Source organism: Piliocolobus tephrosceles, chromosome 1 (assembly GCF_002776525.5).
Source record: "Piliocolobus tephrosceles isolate RC106 chromosome 1, ASM277652v3, whole genome shotgun sequence".
Taxonomy (NCBI): domain Eukaryota; kingdom Metazoa; phylum Chordata; class Mammalia; order Primates; family Cercopithecidae; genus Piliocolobus; species Piliocolobus tephrosceles.
In genome coordinates this window covers 147,989,896-148,013,025 of record NC_045434.1, presented here as the reverse complement: position 1 = coordinate 148,013,025, position 23,130 = coordinate 147,989,896, and the positions used below count along the sequence as shown (strand labels likewise).

The following is a 23,130-nucleotide window of genomic DNA, read 5'->3' as shown; positions in this document are numbered from 1 at the left end:
GTGAGCCACCATAGCTGGCCTATGTGGTATAATTAAAAAGTTATTTTGTTTATATTTTTGAGCCCTTATTAAAATTGTAATAGATTTAAATACAAACAGCTCATCAGATTTAAATATATATTTAAACCTTTAGAACAACACATCTAATAATAATTAATGGAAAGGGTTCACAGGGAGAATTGTATATGAGAACATTTAATTTTATTTGATCTTACAAAATGGCACTCAACATAGCATGTATATAGTTCCATGAGTCCTTTTTATGGGAAAAATTAATCTTTGGAAGGAAAGCAAAAATCAACAAAAAATATTCTAGAATTCAAGCAAATCAGCAGTTATAAAACAAATCTTACTTTAGTATAGCTGAAAGCCAGGTTATTTTATGTTAGGTGTTTTCTGGAGGTATACAAAGCCATAGAGTACAAGATGTAAACATTCAGTACATTAGAAGTGGTTCTGAGTAAGAGATCCCTTTCAGAAAGGTTGTATATGGTTACCCTATAGAAAGGTTTCCTCCTTTGTTGATAACCAGGGAGAATCAGGCACCCTCTCCAGAAGATTAAGACAGCGGGTGTGAAATTCCAATTTTCATGCCTCAAGGAGAAAGGGTATTGCTCAAGTTCTAAGAAAAAGATTAGATCATTATTCTAGGAAATAGACTGTCAAAAAAGATAGAAATTCACAACATATAGACTGATTATTTTATTTCCACATGGTTGAAGCAGTAAAGGTTTCTGGCCATCACTTTCTTACTTCACAGATGCTTTCTCTCCTTCCTTACAACATAGGAACTAAATCAGCACAAGGAAGCTTCAGATGTATGTGGCAGGGAGTGGGGATGACCGGGGGAGGAAAAGAGGGGATCTAGGCTGCCTCTGACATAAATATTTTGGGAAATGCCCCTATCTCTTTCCTTTTGGCTCCCATGAGTGTGACTATCTCTCACGCTGTATTCCTTCTAAAATTCATGTTTGAAATATAGGAAGTAGATGAAAGAAGACTATTTATGCCAACAAAGTATAGGTAATAAAGGAATTACAGCACAGTCCATTCTAGGTTACTTACTATAAGTGTATAAGGAATTTGAAGTCAAAGCCCCTGTGGGGTTTTGGTGTGTTTGCAATTACTCCCTGAACATATATTTTGCTTAGAACAGCAGTAACCTCCAAGGGAAAGAATCAATGATACCAAAGCCGATTTTAAATATCTTTAGGCATCCTAGCAAACTTTTTCATATTAGTATTCAGATTTTCCTAAAATCTATCATAATAGTAAACAAGTTTTCCTACAATTGGATCTAATTGAACTCTCACAGTTCTGTATTTATGCCAGTCTCATCTGTACAAGTCACAAGCATGCTTTAGTATCTGTAAGCCATGGAAAAATAACGTCCCTAGTAAGTGTTCCACATCCTCCATTTCTTCTATTCTGACCCAACTGCTTTTGTCAAATTCATTCCTCATGGTTTCTGACTTCTGGTTCTCTATCTCATTTACAGTTAGTCATTGCTCTATAAACAGTGGATGTTTATTTGAACCTCTAGTTTTGCATCATGGTATTTCCTAAGTGAATGTAGCTTGAACTTACTCCTCTGGCTCTTCGCACTTTCGGTTCCATAGTTATGGGGAAATGTTAAATCCTTTAGATCAAGCACATTTTATCCCCAAACAGGAGAAGATTCAGATACTGATTGCTTCATCTAATTACTGAACCTTGAATTCTATCCTTGGCTAATCCTTTGTATTGCTTTGCTCATGGCATGTTTTGTTGTTGCTATTGTTTTGTCTTGTTTTCTATGAACTCTTGGTATTAAATGTCCATGTTTTCTCACCCCCACCCCTTTCCCTACTTCTTAACCCTTTCACTGTTCCGTTAGATTTATCAATTATCACTATAGTTTCTTACAAACCAAACTCCAAGGCACAAGAAATCAGGTAGCTCACTTAGTCGATATATTATTCTTTTATTATTTTTACCACTCAAAATAATAAAAGATAAAAGAATAACAAGTGAATAAAAATCATGTATAATGAATAAAATAATAATACATAATTATCATATAAATAATAAAATAAGAATAATGAAAGATAATAATAAAAGAACAATATATTAACTAAGTGAGCTGAACAGGAAACTACAAATGAAGGCAGCAGAAGATTGAAGGATAATTTTATACAAAGAAAGTATTCATCAAAAAATAAAATTTACAATTAAAATAATTTTACTTACTTTAAGAAATTGAGATGAAGACAACTTCCATATTAATATTCTATTAATGGTGGTTATAAACAATAAAAATGCATAAGACAATGTACATATTTACCAACTATGAAAAATAGTTCTTAAAAAGTAACATTAATAATGATATAGCTAGCAGAATTATTAAAAATACAAGGGAGATTTCAAACTTCTTTATAATAAATTTATCTGGAAATAACTTCATAATATTCAAAATACTTGCGAAACCCTAACAATGGTACATTTTATATAACTTTATACATACTAAAAAGTCTTTGGAAAATGAGTATTTTATTTGATTTCATGCACATATATATTCGCTTGCCACAGCACAATATATATACATAATATATATTTATACGCACATACATTGGTTGTCAATATATTCAAATTAATTATAATTACACAACAAACTGGTTATCGATATACTGATATCATACTCTCTAATCATACTCCAAAATCATACTCTGTATAAAGCATATAGAAAAGCACGTGGTATGCCCCGAAATCCAGTGATTTTATATTCTACACAGAGGGTCAAAACATACTTCAGATGAACTTTATAATTTCATAATGCACACTATCATCTAGAGCAAATTAATACTGTTGGCACTGAGTGCTGATGAGGGACAAGTTTTGAGTAGAACACATTTGCCTTATGTATCCTATGTTTTTATTCAATGAATAACTTCACACGATTTAAGGAGTTGAGGACATTTCTATGATATATCTGGAACATAGGTCTTCATTTGCATTGAAATAAGACTAATGACAGTCTGGACCTTTTGCATTCCCTTATAACAATGCTAATGTAATAGAAATATTTATAGCTCAGGCTACTCAAGCAGAGCGCCACATAGGAAGGAGCTTATCACAAACCAAGTGCTTTAGAAATTATAATGTTCACTCCAGTTAATTCTACAATGTTAACTATTCACTTCTATCATTAATTAGTGTCCAAATCAAAACAAAATTATAAAGATAAAAAAACACAGATTCTGGAGTCAGAAGACCTGGAGTCCAATCCTACCTATCAATTGTGTAGCTTTTGGTAAGTTAATTAACCTCTATGTCTCTTAGTTTTCATATTGATCAAAATGAGATAAAAATATCTATCTATGGTGCTACAGAGAATAAGTTACATACCACTTGCAAAATATCTAGCACAGTGTCTGGGATATAGTAGGCATTCAAACAACATAAATAAATTTCTTTCTATTTCTACTGTGTCCTCAAAGCAATTCATAATACAGAATAAAACAATGAAGGTATGTTGTATTACACAGAGTTAGCACTCTTCAATAAAGTAAATGTTTATGTTTTCAATCACTGAGAAGTGGTTTTTACATTACCATTACTATTTGTAAAAATGAAATAAAAAATTATATATATAAAGTATAAATTATTAAATGGTTGTGTATACTATTAATGCACCACAAAAATATATTTGTATTAATTATTATATGACTTTTTTCAATCAAAAATATAAAGCAGGATATTAATAATATAATGAAGGAAATTTAATAGACTGAAGAAATAATGTTGCTACCTAAATTGCAACTTTAATATCTTAAATAAAAACATTTCAAAGAAAAATAATAAACTAATCATACTTACATGTTTCCAATACGCAAGCTTTCCTTTTATATTAGTTTCAGGTTTGAAAAAGAGATCCTTAAGGAGCTTATCTTCATATCCTTTGGTTATGTAAATCCATTTTGTTTCATATCCTCTAATAATTTTTTCCCGATGTTTTTTATGCAAAAACACAGGGCTGAATATAAGGGAAGAGGAAAACTATTTGTTAGTTTGGTGTCATTAAAAAATGTGAAAATTAGTCATGAGTTCACTTACATCTTAGAAAACATGGTGGTAAACGGAATGTAATAATATATTTATTTTCATTGTATTGTTATATAATGCTACTTAGTAACTAAGGTTTATCCATCAGCAATCATCAGAGGATAAATGAATGCTGAGAATTTGGGCTGATATGAATCTACAAACAATTCTGTACTTACATCTGGCTAAGCATTTTTTTTTTTTTTTTTTTTTTGAGACGGAGTCTGGCTCTGTCACCGGGGCTGGAGTGCAGTGGCCAGATCTCAGCTCACTGCAAGCTCCGCCTCCCAGGTTTTAGCCATTCTCCTGCCTCAGCCTCCGGAGTAGCTGGCACTACAGGCGCCTGCTACCTCGCCCAGCTAGTTTTTTGTATTTTTAGTAGAGATGGGGTTTCACCGTGTTAGCCAGGATGGTCTCGATCTCCTGACCTCGTGATCCACCTGTCTAGGCCTCCCAAAGTGCTGGGATTACAGGCTTGAGCTACCGCACCCGGCCTTTTTTGGGACGCAGTCTTGCTCTGTCGCCCTGCCTGGAGTAGTGCAGTGGCCGGATCTCAGCTCACTGCAAGCTCCGCCTCCCGGGTTTACGCCATTCTCCTGCCTCAGCCTCCCGAGTAGCTGGGACTACAGGCGCCCGCCACCTGGCCCGGCAAGTTTTTTGTATTTTTAGTAGAGACGGGGTTTCACCGTGTTAGCCAGGATGGTCTCGATCTCCTGACCTCGTGATCCGCCCGTCTCAGCCTCCCAAAGTGCTGGGATTACAGGCTTGAGCCACCGCCCCCGGCTCTAAGCATTTTAATAAATAATGGGAAGAAGAACATGTCTAAATTATCTACAGAAACATAAGGTAAGCAGTGTGAAGCTTTTTTTTTTTTTTCCCCTAACCTAGTGAAGAAGGAACTTTTAAAATGAGGTTAAGAGTTATTACTATGCCACAAAAATTATATTTGTACTTCATTACAAACTAGGAAATATGCTCTAGAGCAGTATGTCCAACATAATATAAGCCAAAAATAATTTTAAGTTTTTCATTAGCCACACTAAGAAAAAGTTTAAAAAACAGGTGAGTTTAATTTTAATACTATGCTTTATTTAACCCAATAGATCAAAAATATTACCCAATAAATGGCATCTACAAGCTAACATCATACTCAGTGGTCAAAAACTACATGTTTTCCCTCTAAGATTAAAAATAAGGAAAGGATGTAATCTTTCATCAAACCTACTCAATATTGTACTACAATGCCTACTGGTCTAAGAAGGCAATAAAAAGAAAACCATAGACCAATCTCACTTTTGAACATAGGCACAAAAATTCTAAATATTAGTGAAAATAATCTAACAATGTAAGCAAAGAATAATAACACTATGATCATGTATTATAAAACTCACTACATCAACAAATTAGTAAAGGAAAAAAAGTGTGATTATACAAGTAGATACAGGAAAGGCATTGGATAAATTAGCAGCCTATCTTTACAGAAAAATCTTTGTAAAACAGGATCCAAAGAAACCACATCAATATCATGGAGGTGATTTACCAAAAATCAGCAACATCCATTCTGTTTGATAAAATAATTGTTTGGAATAAAATGATGAATGAGGTAGATGGTTACCATTATTACCATTATTACTCAATAGGAGAAATAAAACAAATTAACTAAGGAAAGCAATATTCTCATTTCTAAGATGTTTTAAGTAGACTCTACCTATTTACTCCTTCATTCAAAATATTTGTATTAATGACATACAAATTAGTTAGGGTAAAATATACTAAGATAATAAAATTCATAATAGTTTAAATAAGGTTGTTTACTTTCTCATGCTGACCAGTCTAGGCGAGTAGAGTAGCTCTGCTCCATAAAGCCATTCGATTTTGTTTTACCATATCCAAAATCACTGCCATCAGCTACACGATGAATGCATTCTAGCCCACAGAATAAGGAAACGTGGAAACAAAGAGGCAACGATAACAATTTAAGCACATAAAATCAAAGTTGTACTCATTACTTCTGCTCACTTTCCAATGTAACAACAACAAAAAAGTTGTAGTCTGATGAATATACTTAGCCACAAGTGAGAGTGTGAATACAATCTGTAGTTTTCAGTCAATTGCCAAAAGAAAAGAAAAGAATGGATGTTAAAGGGAAAAGCGGTCTTCTGCAAATGCTCAATATGTGCCTTGCGAAGAGAAAAAAAAGTCTCTAACATGATGAAGCTTATATTCTCTACTATGTAGAGATAGATAGTATGGAAATAAAACACAAAATACATAAGGAAATTGCTTTATACTTAGGGATAATATTGCTAAGAAGAGACGAGACACAGGGGTCATCACAGAAAAAATCATTCTAGTCAGAGCAAATATCAAGTGCAAAGAACCAGGCAGAAGTATGCTTCATGAGACGAGACCACATTTGGCATGTCTGAAAAACAGAAAGAAGGTCACTGAGATGGAAAGTCATTGCAGAGCTTTGAGTAGAAGAGTGGCTTTGAAAAGGATCAAGTTGGGGAGATGACTTCTGGAATAGAGATGTGAGAAATTCTGTGGAATCTCTTCCCAGTGAAACAATATCTGGTGGGAATTTTTCTTTTTTCTTTTTTTTTTTTTTTTTTTTTTTTTTTTTTTTTTTTTTTTGAGACAGAGTCTCGCACTGTCGCCCAGGCTGGAGTGCAGTGGCCGGATCTCAGCTCACTGCAAGCTCCGCCTCCCGGGTTTACGCCATTCTCCCGCCTCAGCCTCCCGAGTAGCTGGGACTACAGGCGCCCGCCACCTCGCCTGGCTCGTTTTTGTATTTTTTTAGTAGAGACGGGGTTTCACTGTGTTAGCCAGGATGGTCTCGATCTCCTGACCTCGTGATCCGCCCATCTCGGCCTCCCAAAGTGCTAGGATTACAGGCTTGAGCCACCGCGCCCGGCGGGGAATTTTTTTTTAAGTTAAATATCTCTGGAAATTGTCCAAAGGGCATACAGTAAAATAAACATCTATTCAAGAAAATCTATTACATCTCAGTATTAACAGTGAATCTTTGCCATTGAAACCACAATTTTCTCTCGTTTCCTCCCTTACTCCTTTGACCCTAGTTCAGTATGACAGAAGTTCCACCCTGAATAAGTACAGCCAAGAACATAGGATCCCCCTCCCACTGGGTCCCAGTTGAAGACTAGGGTATTTTCACAAGAAATGCATAAATTTATCTCGCATCCCAAGCCTACCTACATGTTTCAGAGGTATTATGTCAGGAAAGAATAGTTGAGAGGTCTAGGGCTTTCTTCATCCCTCCAGCTCCCACTGATAGGCAGAAGTTCTAATCAAGGTGCAACAGGTAGAGAATACTGGAGCCCTGGTAGCTCTTATTCCAGATCACTTGTAAGATAGCGATTCTGTGCCAGGTGAGGCAAGCTGAGAAGACAAAAGACTGCTGTCACAGCTGAGCATTCTATTTGTGAATGTCACTCTGAAAAAAGTGAGCCACTGCCTCCTCCTTCTGATCCAGGACAGTGGTACAGTGATTTTGCCCAAGGATAAATGTAGCCCACATGAACATAGAATCTGAAGTGCTCCCCTCATCCCTTCAAACTGAACTGACTTTATCAAACAGAGTATGGAGAATTTCAAATCTAAAGGCACTATTAAAAACAGTGGAGATCATGGTGTTAAGCAATTAAGAGAAGGATGGTAGTTCCATGAGACTAAAAAGGTAAACTGAAGATGAGGTTGAAATTTTCCAGAGAGAAACAGGAAAAGAGCTAAGAAGAGTACTGGGATTAGAGCAAACAGCAAAAACTGGTCTCAAAGATTACCCTGGAAAAGGCCTCAACATAAAATGAATCAGACTGTTAATTTATGTCCCAGAGCATTGTTAAAGACAATAGAGCAATCAACCGGCAATTAGTGAAGGTTGACACTGGGTTTGATACTAAAACAGTTCAGAAGACTTAACAAGGAAATCAGAGAAGATAGTCAAAGAGAGCCCTGCTTATACCACTGTCCTCCCAAGAGCAACTATAACTGGCCAAACAGCTGACTATAGCTGGGGCAAGCTCTGAGGAGCAATATCAGAGGCTGCACAATGCAGGGAAAATAGACTTCACTAAAATAGTCCAGCCAAGTTATTAAACAAATAAACAAATCACAAGAAACTCTGGGTGGGGCTACGGTATCCCGGATTGTTACCATATAGTACCTAAAATGTCTAATTTTAAACTAAATGTTATTAGGCAAAGAAACACAAAAATGTAAACTATATACAAAATAGGGCAGACAACAGAAGCCAGCATATAAAGGGCCCAGACAACAGGCAAAACAAAGACTTCAAAGCAGGTATAATAAATATGTTGAAAGAAAATCAAGCTTAAGTAAGTAAATACGCTTAAAAGAAATCAAATACATTTAAAGGCATGATAACAATGCCTTTTCAAATAAAGACTGTCAATAAAGACATAAAAGTAATTTTACATAAACAAAAACTTTGCAACTAAGAAGTACAATAACCGAAACAAAAAATTTTACTCCAGTGGCTCAACAGATTATGCAATCTGAAAAACAGAAATAAAAGGAAGACATGTGAGCAGACTCACAAAAAGCTGAAGGATAGGATTGAGTCCACCAGTACAAATAATGGGAGTACAAGAAAATAAGAGAGACAGAGAGAAAAAGGCGGAAAAGAAAAATGAGAATAATGGCTAAAAATTCTACAACTTGATTTTGAAAAATTACACATCCAAGAAGTCCAATGAACATAAAGAGGTCCACATCCAGACACATCATAGTAAAACTACTGAAATCTAAAGACAGAGAAAATCTCGAAAATATTTTCTTGAAATCAAGAAAAATGATGAGTCATGTCCAAAGGAGTCCCAATAAAATTAACTATGGCTCTCTTATGAGAAACAATGGAAGCCAGAAGGCAATAGTATGACATTATCAAAGTTCTGAAAGAAGAAAAAGAAGAAACTCAATCAACAATCTTAAATCCAGAAAATATGATCTTTCAAAACTGAAGGTGAAATAACAATGTTTCCAGATCAATACAAGCTAAAATAATTTACTTCCAGCAGCATGCCTTGTAAAAGCTACTAAAGGAAGTTCTATTTAGGCTGAAGGCAAGACACCTCCATGTTTTTTAAGATAAAAAAAGCAGAGTGCTGGCAAAGGTAATTAAGTAATTATTAATCTGTATAAATGCATATTTTTTCTCTTAACTAATTGCAAAATTAATTATATAAACATAAATATACACACACATAAACCCCCCTCCCTTTATCTCTCTCTATATACACACACACAATTATATATATATCATTTTATGTGTATATTGTTATATATATACATACATATATTGTTATATACACACACATATATATTTGTATTGTTGGATCTATAACATATAGAAATATATCTGACAATAAAGGCACAGGAGGCAGGTGAAAGCAAAGTTGGAATAGTAAATCCCAAATGTTAGCTCAAATTCATAAAAATGAGGAGAGCTAAAAATGATAAATAGAAATAGTAATATAACAAACTCTGTGAATATATCTATTCATCTTTCAGTTTCTTTAAAAGCTTACAGTTTTATAATGTAATAATTATAGTCACAAACTGTTGGATTTGTAACATGTATAGATGTAATATGTCTAATTTAATAGTACAAAAACTGGGGAAAGAGAATAATGCTATATAGAAGTAATGTTTCCATATCTCACTAGACTTAAGTTAGTATAAATATGAAGTAGACATGATAAGTTAAAGTGTATATTGTAAGGCCTAATAAAAGCACCAAGATCATGCCTGTAATCGCAGCACTTTGGGAGGCCAAGTCGGGTAGATCAAAAGGTTAGGAGATCGAGACCATCCTGGCTAACATGGTGAAACTCCGTCTCTACTACAAATACAAAAAATTAGCCAGGTGTGGTGGCAGGCGCCTATAGTCCCAGCTACTCAGGAAGCTGAGGCAGGAGAATGGCATGAACCCAGGAGGCGGAGCTTTTAGTGAGCAGAGATGGAGCCACTGCGCTCTAGTCTAGGTGACAGAGCGAGACTCCGTCTTAAAAAAAAAAAAAAAAAAGCACCAAGAAAACTAAAAACATAAAATTAAAAAATCAATAAAGAAATGTACATGTTAAACTATAAAATAATCACTAACAACAAAAGCTATAAAGGAAGAGAGGAACAAAAATGATATAAGACATATATGTGAATGTTAGGATTTAAGTGTATTTTAAAGTAAATTTCCCTTATATTCTTAATATTTTATATAATTATATAATTAATTTTACATGGCTCCTATTTTAAATATAATCTTTAATTTTATTTTCATTTTCTTTCTAAAGCATACTATCTTATGATTTTTTTTATAATGTCTGATAGAAAGTAAACCCATAGAATTGAAGAGGTACAAATCATTTCCACAACCTATAGATGTTAAAACCTAATTTTTATCTCAGCAGAAGTATTTATTCACTCTTTCAGGAATTGCTCAAGCATTCGCTCATTCAAAAAGCACTGTTCTAGACTCTAGGGACCTATTGATTAAAAATTCAAAGTCTAATGATATTTAGATTAGAAAAACAAAAAATGGAAGATTATTTTTCTCTTATTATAATGAATTGTGAGGACAAAACCTTTAAATTTAACTTTTAATGACATCAGTTATTTAATCTCAACATTTCTTTAATATTTCCATCTCATCTTATTTTTACTGGAGACTCCCTAATGACATTCTAACTTAGGAAGTGGCTTCTTAATGAACTACTGGCTGGAGGAATTCAGGAAGTATCTGGTTGCCTTAGCAATTAAAAGTCTCATTACAAAATAGAAAATAATTAAAGAGTTCAAAATAAAATAGGGTGTTTGTAAAACTTTACTTTGCCTTCAATAAGTAAGTGGTTTCATTAATCCATTAAGGTCCTGGTTGGATAGTGTGAGACAGTCTAGATCTCAAGATCAAGGTAACCTAGACAGGAGAAGAGAAGGGTCTTGGGTCTTTCATGAAAGAACTCAGATTTACTCTAATTTTCCAAGAATAAAGGCTAAAAAACAGGAGAATTTTAAAGTTATGGTATATATTACAGTTTAGCTTCAGGGTCATGAATCTAGTGAATTCACAAGCAAATTTTATTTGAATATGCACGCATGGACTATACTAGGTAAAATACCCATAGCTTTCTTCAGATCCCCAAAAGAATCTGAACCCTCCCCCCAAAAAAGTCGAACATTGGAACAGTTGTTAGAACAACTAAGAATGTTCTAAAAGAGAAGAAACACAAGATTTGATGAGAAAGTCCAAATATTAAACACTTAAAATGCATAATGTAAAATAGAAAATCAATACAGAGAACTAAAACAATGTAAATCAGGACATTATTCAATTAAAAATAAGTCCAAAATATACATTCTAACTTTCTTTTTAAAAATCAAAATATATTGATTTTAAAAATCTAAAAACAAAAAAACCCACTACAGTTTAAAACAATAAAACAGAAGAAGTCTCCAATATGGAAGTTTTTCCAAAACAGAGTACCTAGTATTAGAGAAATGTGTTAGTGCAGAGAGAATACCAAAAAAAATAAAAAATAAAAATCCATACACTGCCCTATACCTGCAGCTCTTGCCCTTGCCCACTGAAATTAAGGTAATAGAGTTTCACTATGTTCTTTTGTAACTTTGGAAATATGAGGTCAGGTATTCAAGCCACTATCATGGCTTGAAATTTGAAGACTAGAAAGCCAATATAAGGGTCTATTAACAGTTCTCTGAAATGACAACATACAGGCAATCAGATATAATGCTCCCCCCACACACTGAACCTGTCAAAGGGTGAAATAATAACTTCAGCAATTTCAGAAAAAAAATTGACATTTCTTTCTATGGTATTAAATAACAAACAATTGGATTAATTATTATTTTACAATTCAATACATAGGGGTTATTAACTTAAAAATATTCGATAATTTTTAAGTTTTCCTCAGTTTGTTGCTAATTACCTGGGTTTAGTAGAAAAATACAAGGTAGTGAGCATCAAAATTCAAAGGAAATGTTGATCACAGTAATTTTTAAATGAGAAAGAAGATACATATGTTTAGAATTCTTTAAAAGTATCTACAAAATGCTATCTTCAAAGAGCTCTAAATTTGCATATTAAGGAAAAAAATTTAAGCCATTATGTAAGTATTAAGGTTTTACGGTAATAGGTAATATACCATTAATAAGGTATAAATTGCAGAAGCATGAAGAGTAAAACTTATAAAGACCCATAATTCAAATGATTATTAATTTAAAAGAGTAAGCCTGCCCTGTTATATACTTAGTCTTCAGCTCTATTTGTCCTAAGGAGGAAATGATTCATTATGATGTAGTGCCACCTTTTAGTTCTTTTCTACTGTAAAACAAAGAAAAGTATATTAAATTATTTAAAAAGAATCATAACAATAATCATCACAATCAGTAAAGGAAAAGTCACTATCATCTTCAGAACCTTTGTAAAACAAAGTATTTTAAATAGAAGTTATCCAGAACTGATGATAAAAGGTGATTTTCCAGGCAGTGGTTGAAAGTAAAAATATAGATGGAAAAGGTGTGTATATTTTATCACAATTGAAAATATTAACTTACAACATAGCCTTTAAGAGCTACCTCCAACCACCTTCACTCCTGTCGTTCATTTCACTAAAGATTTGACTTAATGACAAGAGTCTCATGTAAAAAGTATGAAGATAAGCAAAGTATGAAGAAAAGATAAGGCCTTATCTTATTATTTGTATTAACAGTAGTACTATTATTAGCAGAAAAAATAGAAAAGCAAATATTGTCTTGATAATATCAATAACATAACAGCTGGGTGAGGTGGCTCATGCCCGTAATCCCAGCACTTTGGGAGGCCAAGGTGGGCAAATCACTTGAGGTCAGGAGCTCCAGGCCAGCCTGGCCAACATGGTAAAACCCTGTCTCTAGTAATACTACAAAAATTGGCCAGGTGTGATGACACGCACCTGTAATCCCAGCTACTCGGGAGGCTGAGGCAGGAGAATCACTTAAACTCAGGAGGCAGAGGTTGCAGTGAGCTGAGATCACACCACTGCACTCCAGTCTGGGTGACAGAGCAAGACTGTCTCAAAATAATAATAATAATAATAATAATAATAATACACCATATAACTAGCAATTACTAGTATCGGTAATACAATAATAAAAATATAATTCTATATATCCATTGACCTGGCAAATCAAATTCTAGAAACTGTTTATAAAGACATTATAATGGATATATATACATATGTAAATTTACAGGGTTTGGTCCCTGTCATTTTATAATTTAGAGAAAACAGAAACCACAATAATGTCCACCAAGAAGGAAGAATTTACCTAAATAAAACATAACCATTCAAAAGAATACATTTAGCTATTACAAATTCTTTTTTTTTTTTTTTTTTTTTTAAGATGGAGTCTTGCTCTGTCACCCAGGTGGAGTGCAGTGGCGGGAACTTGATTCACTGCAAGCTCCGCCTCCCGGGTTCATGCCAGTCTCCTGTCTCAGCCTCCGGAAGGAACTGGGACTACAGACGCCTGCCACAACGCCCGGCTAATTTTTGTATTTTTTCGTAGAGACGGGGTTTCACCGTGTTAGCCAGGATGGTCTCAATCTCCTGACCTCGTGATCCGCCCGCCTCCGCCTCCCAAAGTTCTGGGATTACAGAAGTAAGCCACCGCGCCCAGCCAGCTATTAAAAATTCTTATGGAATAATATCTAATACTACAGAAAATGGAAACAACCCTATTAGAAAACAGCAGGCATAACATACTCTTTTTTGTAAAATAAAAATACACCCACATGTATATGTCACATTTTTAAAATTGTATACACACACATACCATTATGAATCATTACTACACTCTCACTTTTACAGACTATTGCACAGGCACCTACCCATACATTTGGTTCCATATTTTTCCCTTGTTCAAATGGACATAAACTTTTGCCCTTGTTCTGTGCAAAGAAGTTTGTTAAATGTGTTTTTTGTAACTTGCTTTTCTAACTTAATACATTGCTGAAATCACTCAAATTAAATTTTAGAATTCACTTTTTAACAACTGCATAATATTTTATACTGTGTTTGTATCCAGTTTTCAACAAAAGACACACATAAGTTTTTCAAGAGTTTTGCCACTACAAATAAGACAATCTCTCTCTTGCTCTCTTTCTCTGTCTCTTCCTAGCCTTCTCCCCCACCCCACCATCTCCCACACCCACATTTTATTTTTGTAGTATAAGTTTCAAGAATTGTTATTGCTGATGTAAAAGTGTATTAGTCAGGATTCTCTCAAAAAACAGAACCAGTAGAAAATAGATATATAAACAGTGAGAGCGATTTATTTTAAGGAATTGGCTCACACAATCGTGGAAGCTGGCAAGTTTGAAATCTGTAGGGCAGGCCTGCAGAGGAAAGTTGATGTTGCAATTTCAAGTCCAAATCTGCAGTCTGAAAATTCAGGCAGGGTTTCTATGTCACAGTCTTGAGGCAGAAATGCTTCTTTAGGAAATCTTCGTCTTTGTATTTGAGACCTTTAATTGATTAGATGTGGCTCACCCACATTATGGAGGGTAATATGCTTCACTCAAAGTCTACAAATTTAAATGTTAATCACATCTAAAATTCTACCTTTATAACATCTGGACAGGTGTTATATATATACTTATAGACTCTTTGAAATTAAGGTACATATTTATAATTTCCGTTACTCATGTTTTCTTCCTGTGAGTTGCAGTTGCCATCTGATGTCACTGCAATCTGCTCTGAGTCTACTATGCCATAGTAGTACTTTTGCACCATGTATATATGACTACAGTGATTAAAAACTTAGATCACAACACCAAAATTCCTTTAAATATCTGAAAAACCTTCCCAAGAAGCATATATACAAATAACCTCAGACTGCAAAGAGTCCAATAAATACCCCATTCTTCAATGGCCAGACACTGATAAACATTCACAAGCATCAAGATTATCCAGGAAAACATGACCTCATCAAACAAATTAAATAATGAACCAGAGACTAATCCTGTTGAGAGTGACATATGTGAACTTTCAGACAGATGATTTAAAATGGCTGTCTTGAGGAAATTCAAAATAATTCAAGATAACGTAGAGATGGAGTCCAGAATCCTATGAGATCAATTTAGTAAACAGATTGAATAATTAAAAAGAGTGAAGCAAAAACTCTGGAGTTGAAAAATGCAATTGACATACTGAAAAGTAAATCAGTCTCTTACCAGCAGAATGAATGAAGTAGAAGTAAGAATTAGTGAGCTCTACGACATGCCATCACAAAACACACAGAAGAGAGAAAACAAACAAAATAAAACAAAAAACAAAAAACGAGATAATAACAGAGAACTTCCCAAACCTACAGAAAAAGTCAATATATAAGTACAAGAAGGCTATAGACATACATGGAACTCCAATATATCTGGCAACAGACTTCTCAGTGAAAATCTTTTAGGCCAGGAGAGAATGGCATGACATATTTAAAGTGCTGAAGGAAAAAAAAAAAGCTGTATCTTGGAATAGTAAGTACAGTAAAAATATCCTTCATATAGGAAGAAAATATAATTTCCTATACAAACAAAATGTGAGGGATTTCATCAATACTAGACTTGCCCACCAGAACTGCTAAAAGGAGTACTTCAACCAGAAAGAAAAGGAAGTTAATGAGCAATAAGAAATCATCTGATGATACAAAACTCAGTGGTAATAGTAAGTACAGAAAAACACAGAATATTTTAACATTGCAAATGTGGTGTCTAAACTAGTTATATCTTCAGTAAAAAAAAAAAAAAAAAAACTAGAAGATAACTTCAAAAATAATAACTACAACAACTTTTTAAGACATAGACAGCATATTAAGACATAAATAGAAGCAACAAAAAGTTAAAAAGCAGGAGGATGAAGTGCAATGTCGAATAACAAAATGGCAAAAGTAAGATCTTACCTATCAATAAAACATTGCATAGATCATTCTCAGAGATGGACCATATATTAGACAACAAACACGTCTTAAAATATATTTTTAATAATTGAAATTATATCAAGTGTCTCCTCTGATGACAATGGAGTAAAACTAGAAATCAACATCCAGAGGAATTTTGGAAACTATACAAACACATGGAAATTAAACAATATGCTTTTGAATGACCAGTGGGTCAATGAGCAGATTATGAAAGAAATTTAAAAATTTCTTTAAACTGATGATAATGGAAGCAGAACCTACCAAATATTATAAAATACAGTGAAAGCACTCCTAAGAGGTAAATTTATATCTATAAGCACCAATATCAGATATATTAAAAATATTTAAATAAACAACCTAACAATGAATCTTAAAGAACTAGAAAAGCAAAAGCAAATGGAACCCAAAATTAGTAGAAGACAAGATCATAATAAAGATCAGAGCAGAAATAAATGAAATTGAAATGAGGCAAATAATACAAAAGACCAATGAAATGAAAAATTGGTGTTTAAAAGATAAATATGATCAACAAACCTTTAGCCAGACTATCCAAGAAAAAAAAGAAAGACCCAAATCAGCAAAATCAGACATGATAGTAGAGACATCACAACCAAAACCACAGAAATCCAAAAGATTACTAAATGATACTATGAGAAACTATATGCAAATAAATTGGAAAACCTAAAAGAAATGAATAAATCCTTAGACACTTACAACCTACTAACACTAAACCATGAAAAGATCCAAAACCTGAACAGAACAATAGCAAGGAGTAAGATCAAAGCTGTAATAGGAAGTCTCCTAGCAAAGAAAACCTGGGGACCAGAAGGCTTCACTGATGAGTTTTACTAAACATTTAAAGAAGAACTAACTCTAATCCTATTCAAACTATACCCAAAAATAGAGGAGTAAGGAATACTTCCAATCCCATTCTACAAGACCAGTATTATCCTAATAGAAGAATCAGAAAAAGAGACATTAAAAAAAGAAAACTACGTTCCAGTATCCCCGATAAACATTGATGCAAGTATCTTCAACAAAATAACAGCACACCAAAATCAACAACACATTAAAAAGACCATTCAGCACGACCAAGTGGAATTTACCCTGGGAATGCAAGATTGGTTCAACGTACATAAATCAATCAATGTGGTGCATCATATTAATATAATTGAAGGACAAAAATTATATAATTATTTTAATTGATGCTGAAATACTCCACAAGCACAGGCAACCAAAGCAAAAATGGACAAATGAGATCGCATCAAGTTAAAGAGCTTCTCTACAGCAAAGGAAACAATCAATAAAGTGAAGAGACAACCTGCAGAAATTGATAATACATTTGCAAAATATCCATGTGACAATGGATTAATAGCCACAATATATAAGGAGCTCAAATAACCCTACAGGAAAAAAAATCTAATAATTTGATTAAAAAATGGGCAAAAGTTCTGAATGACCATTTCTCAAAAGAAGACATATACATGGAAAACACATATATGAAAAGGTGCTCAACATAATTTATCATCAGAGAAACATAAATCAAAACTACATTGAGATACCATCTCACCCTAGTTAAAATGGTTATTATCAAAGAGACAGGCAAAAACAAATGCTGGCACAGATGTAGAGACATCTGTAGATGTCTGTTTTTATGACAGTACTATGTTATTTTGGTTATATATCTCTGTAGTATAATTTGACATTGTTGGTAGGAATGTAGATTAGAACAGCCACTATGGACAACAGCTTGGATGTTCCTCAAAAATATACAAACTATCATATGATCCAACATTACCACTGCTAAGACATACCCAGTGTAAAGGCAATCAGTCTATTGAAGATATATATCTGTGCTCCTTTGTTTATTGTGGCACTATTCACTATAGCCAAGATTTGAAAGTAAACTAAGTGTCCATCAACAGATGAATGAATAAAAAAAAGTGGTACATATACACAATGAAATACTATTCAGCCACAAAAAAGAATGACATCCTGTCATTTGCAACAACATGGCTGGAACTGGAAGTCATTATGTTAAGTGAAACAAGACAGACACAGAAAGACAAACTTTGCTTATTCTCACTCATTTATAGGAGCAGAAAATTAAAACAGTTGAATTCATGGATGTAGAGATAGAATGATGGTTACCAGAAGCTGGGAAGGGTAGTAGGTGGGTGGAGTGGAGACAGTTAATAGGTATAAAAATATAGCTAGATGTAATGAATAAGATCTAGTATTTAATAGTACACCAGAGTGACTACAGTCAAGAAAAATTTATTGTACATTATAAAATAACTAAAAATAATATATGTGGATTGTTTGTAAAACAAAGAAAGGATAAATGCTTGAAATGATGGATACCCTATTTATCCTGGTGACATTATTATGTATTATAGGCCTGTATCAAAATATCTCATGTACCCTGTAACTATACACACCTCCTATGTAACTACAAAAATTAAAAATTTAAAAATAAGTAAATAAAAGTTGGAATGGAAAATTAACACAGAAGTTGAACCAAAAAACTAGGATTAGGAAATAATGCTTTTAATTTTAATTTTTAGCCCCCACAAATGAGTGAGAACTAACTGCTTATTCTCTCAAAAGATGAGTGAAATAGATAGGCCCAGGCCAGAAAAATATTTTAGAAAAGTAATGAGAAGATCTATAACCAGAATTACTAATAATACTAAAATTATATAAATGACTAGCATACGAAACTATGAAATATTAAATTCTAGAGAAAAACTTCTCACCAGCTTACTATGTCATATAGACATGCCCATAAGGGGTTATGGTTCAGCAGTCAGCACAAGGCTCGGGCAGGCATAATCCTCTGCACCTTTTTGGCAGGTCCCTTCCAGCCACAAGTTACTTGGTTTGTTTTCAATAATAAACAAACAATATCATTTTCTTTGTTAGCCATGATATGGAAAGGTTGGATGGCACTTATCTGCCAAAATAAGAATGATGTCTAGCAAATACGAACCATCAAAATGGACTAAAGGTGAGTATAATAACTCTATTAGACCAATAAGCAAGTAATAAAATAATGAATGAACATTGACAAAGGCACTATTCTCAGATGGTTTTATTTCTGAGTTCTACATAATCTTTAACCAACAAGACTATAATATTGTTTAAATTATTCTTGCCCCATAGGAAAAGTTTTAAAACACCTATTCCTTTTTTTTTTTTTTTTTTTTTGAGACAGAGTCTCGCTCTGTTGCCCGGGCTGGAGTGCAGTGGCTGGATCTCAGCTCACTGCAAGCTCCGCCTCCCGGGTTTACGCCATTCTCCTGCCTCAGCCTCCGGAGTAGCTGGGACTACAGGCGCCAGCCACCTCGCCCGGCTAGCTTTTTGTATTTTTTTTTTTTTTTTTAGTATAGATGGGGTTTCACCGTGTTAGTCAGGATGGTCTCGAACTCCTGACCTCGTGATCCGCCCGTCTCAGCCTCCCAAAGTGCTGGGATTACAGGCTTGAGCCACCACGCCCGGCCACACCTATCCCTTTTATAAGGTTGGTATAATTTTAATTCTAACACATAATAGGGTAATAAAAATGTTATTGCCCAGCATCAGGAACACAGGTAGACACAAATGTTAAATGTTAATCAATCATAATGTTCTGCAATATATGAGAAGTTTAATAAATCATGACCCAGTAAAGTTTAGTCCAGGAATTGAGGGACAATAAGTGGGAAACTTACTAATACAACTAAGTAATGGAGAAAATGTAATCATGTTATTGAATAGCTGAAAAGTAACTTAATAAAATTAACATTCTTTCCAATAAAAATAATTTTTAAAGACTGAGCTATTATTAAATATTATATTTATTTTAAAATTTAAAATTTAAAACAAAATCTTAATTTCAAAGAGTCTATAAGTATATATTCCTTCCTCCTAATACCTTTAAAAGCAATAATTATAACACTTTTGTTTGGTTTAAATTACCACATATAGATGTAATATAGAACAACAACAGGGCAAAGGAAGGTAGAGAGATTTAAGTTATACTGGAGCAAAGTTCTATATTTTATGGAAATAAAGGTAATATTAATTTAAAGTACAATGTGATAAGATACACACTGTAGTACATAGAGCAACCACTGAGAAAATAACAAAAAATACAGTAAAAACCAAGAAAGAAATAAAATGGTGCACTAGAAAATACCTGTCTAATATAAAAGAATGTGATAAAGGAGAAATAGAGGGAAATACATGTGATATATAAAAACCCAAAAGAAAAATGGTGGATGTAAGTCCAGCTATATAAATAATAATTTTAAATGAGAATGGATTAAATATTCCAATTAAAAGGCAAATGTTTTCAGATTAACTTTAAAATAGCAAAACATAAGTTCTAACTACAATCTGTCTACAAAATAAACTCTAAAATTCAGAGATGCAAATTAGCTAAAACTAAAATAATGCAAAAATGCGTTAATGAGAGTGAGTATAAGAAGCTGGAGTGGCTATACTAATATCAGACAAAATAGACTTTAAGATAAAACATGTTACTGAAACAAAGACAAAAATTTTACAGTGTTGGAAATGTCAATTCATCAGGTACACAGTGCTTAGATGAAAACAGCTGTAAATGCCTATATCAGAAAATAAGAAATATGTCAAATCAAAATCCAAACTTCCACTTGAAAAATTTGAGGTGGGGTGGGGAAGGAGGGAGGTCAAGGAATCCCATAGCAAGCAAGATTGAAGGAATAAAGATGAGAAAGGAAATCAGTGAAATAAAAAACTAGAGAAATAGTAGAGAAAATTAATAAAATCCTTGATTCCTTTAAAATATCAACAAAATGGCAAACCTCTAGGTAAGCTAACTAAGTAAAACAAAAGAAGGCATATATTGCTAAAATAAAAAACAGACTACATGTCCCAGCTACTTGGGAGGCTGAGACAGGAAGATTGAGTGAACCTGGGAGGTGGAGCTTGCAGTGAGCCTAGATCGCGCCACTGGCACTCCAGCCTAGGTGACAGAGGGAGACTCTGTCTCCAAAAAAAATTTTTTTTAAAAAAGTAAAAATAAAATAAAAATAAAATATGAGAAATAGTATTATGCCAACAAATTGGAAAATGTAGATTAAACGGACAAATTCCTTAAAAAACACTAATTACCAAAACTAACTTAAGAAATAGAAAACCTAGATAGATCTGTAACAAGTAAAGAAATTGAAGTCACAATTTATAATATTCCCATAGATAAAATCCAAGGCCCAGATGGCTTCACTGGTGAATTCTACTAAACATGTAAGAAAGAAATAATACCAATCTTTTACATACTCCTCCAGAAATAGGGAAGGAAACACATCCCAATTAATTCTGCAAGACCAAGGAGTTTTGCCACCATTCCAGATGGTGGCTACACAGAAGGTTTCTTAGCACAGCAGTGAGCATCATTCCAAGGTACCTCTCTGGAACTCTAATGAGCAGCTTAATGGCAATTTCAAGAGTAAAGTATTGTTCAAGAATCCATAAAGAAATAGATCTAATTATATAGATATATATTAGAAATAGCAAAATTTCATCAAGGACTTTGATTTTGCTTTTGGAATTATTCCTTAATTTGAGCATTAATTAGTTTTATCTACCTTCTTACCTATCACTCATAATTTTTCTATTACTTTGGTTATTCCAGTCAATTTCTCAGAGGCAGATTGGTAAGCCTGTTTTTAGTAATTATTTTGCTAACTGTAAATGCAGAATTTCCTTAGCCTTCTTCATTCTTTCCACTCTTTTCATGGTCATTCAGTAGAAATTATTAAGGTTAAAGGGAAAACCATTTTGATTCATTTTATACTGCAACTCAAACATAAACAGTTGAAGTAGAAAACTTTTAGAGTCTTATTTGCTGAACCTCATAATGGCTCTTTATTTATTTCTTCAAGCACTGAATTAAGTTTATTATTTTACTGCTGTTTGTTAAAAATATGTTAAGTATTTTAAGAGTATAATATTTATGGCTATTTCTTGCATTCATGATTGCTTTTGTTTTCAACTTTTGGTTCCTAAGGGGCAGGAGATATGCCTTTACAATGATCTAAATAAAAATCATATATACCTAATAGACAATATATCTAGTATAATTACAGGGGGGAAAGAATCCCCTCTTTAAATTTTTTAAATTCACTCCTATTTTATTTGCAACACTTTTTAAAATTAAACAATCAACCTAAATTGCTACTGCAGATTTTATATAACAAGCATCTTTCAGATACTTCTCAAAAGAAGACATTTATGCGGCCAACATACATATGAAAAAAAGCTCATCATCACTGGTCATTAGAGAAATGTAAATCAAAACCACAATGGGATACCATCTCACGCCAGTTAGAAAATGGCGATTTTCAAAAAGTCAGGAAACAACCGATGCTGGTGAGGCTGTGGAGATACAGGAATGCTTTTACACTATTGGTGGGAGTGTATATTAGTTCAACCATTGTGGAAGACAGTGTGGCAATTCCTCAAGGGTTGAGAACAAGAAATACCATTTGACCCAGCAATCCCATTACTGAGTATAAACCCAAAGGATTATAAATCATTCTACTATAAAGACACATGCACAGGTATGTTTATTGCAGCACTGTGCACAATAGCAAAGACTTAGACTGAATAAAGAAAATGTGGCACATATACAACATGGAATACTATTCAGCCACGAAAAAGGATGAGTTCATGTCCTTTGCAGGGATATGGATGAAGCTGGAAACTATCATTCTCAGCAAACACAAGAACAGAAAACCAAACACTGCATGTTCTCCAACTCATTTGTTGGAGCTAAACAATGAGAACACATGGATGCAGGGAGGGGAACATCAACACTGGAGCCTGCCAGGGGGTGGAGGGGTAGGGGAGGGATAGCATTAGGAGAAATACCTAATGTTGATGACGGGTTGATGTGTGCAGCAAACCACCATGGCACATGTATACCTATATAACAAACCTGCATGTTCTGCACAGGTATCCCAGAACTTAAAGTATAATCAAAAAAAAAAAAAAAAAAAAAAAAAAAAAAAAAAAAAA

General features: G+C 33.7%; 1 protein-coding gene across 2 annotated transcripts in view; it reads right to left on the bottom strand.

Moving 5' to 3' along the window:
* Positions 1 to 23,130, bottom strand: part of LRRIQ3 (leucine rich repeats and IQ motif containing 3) — a 171,672-nt gene that overhangs the window by 88,664 nt on the left and 59,878 nt on the right. For both annotated transcript variants that reach the window (XM_023209437.1, XM_023209428.1), the window contains exon 5: positions 3,856 to 4,012. In XM_023209437.1, coding sequence (XP_023065205.1) covers positions 3,856 to 4,012 — 157 coding nt within the window. The remainder of the gene's footprint in view (positions 1 to 3,855; positions 4,013 to 23,130) is intronic.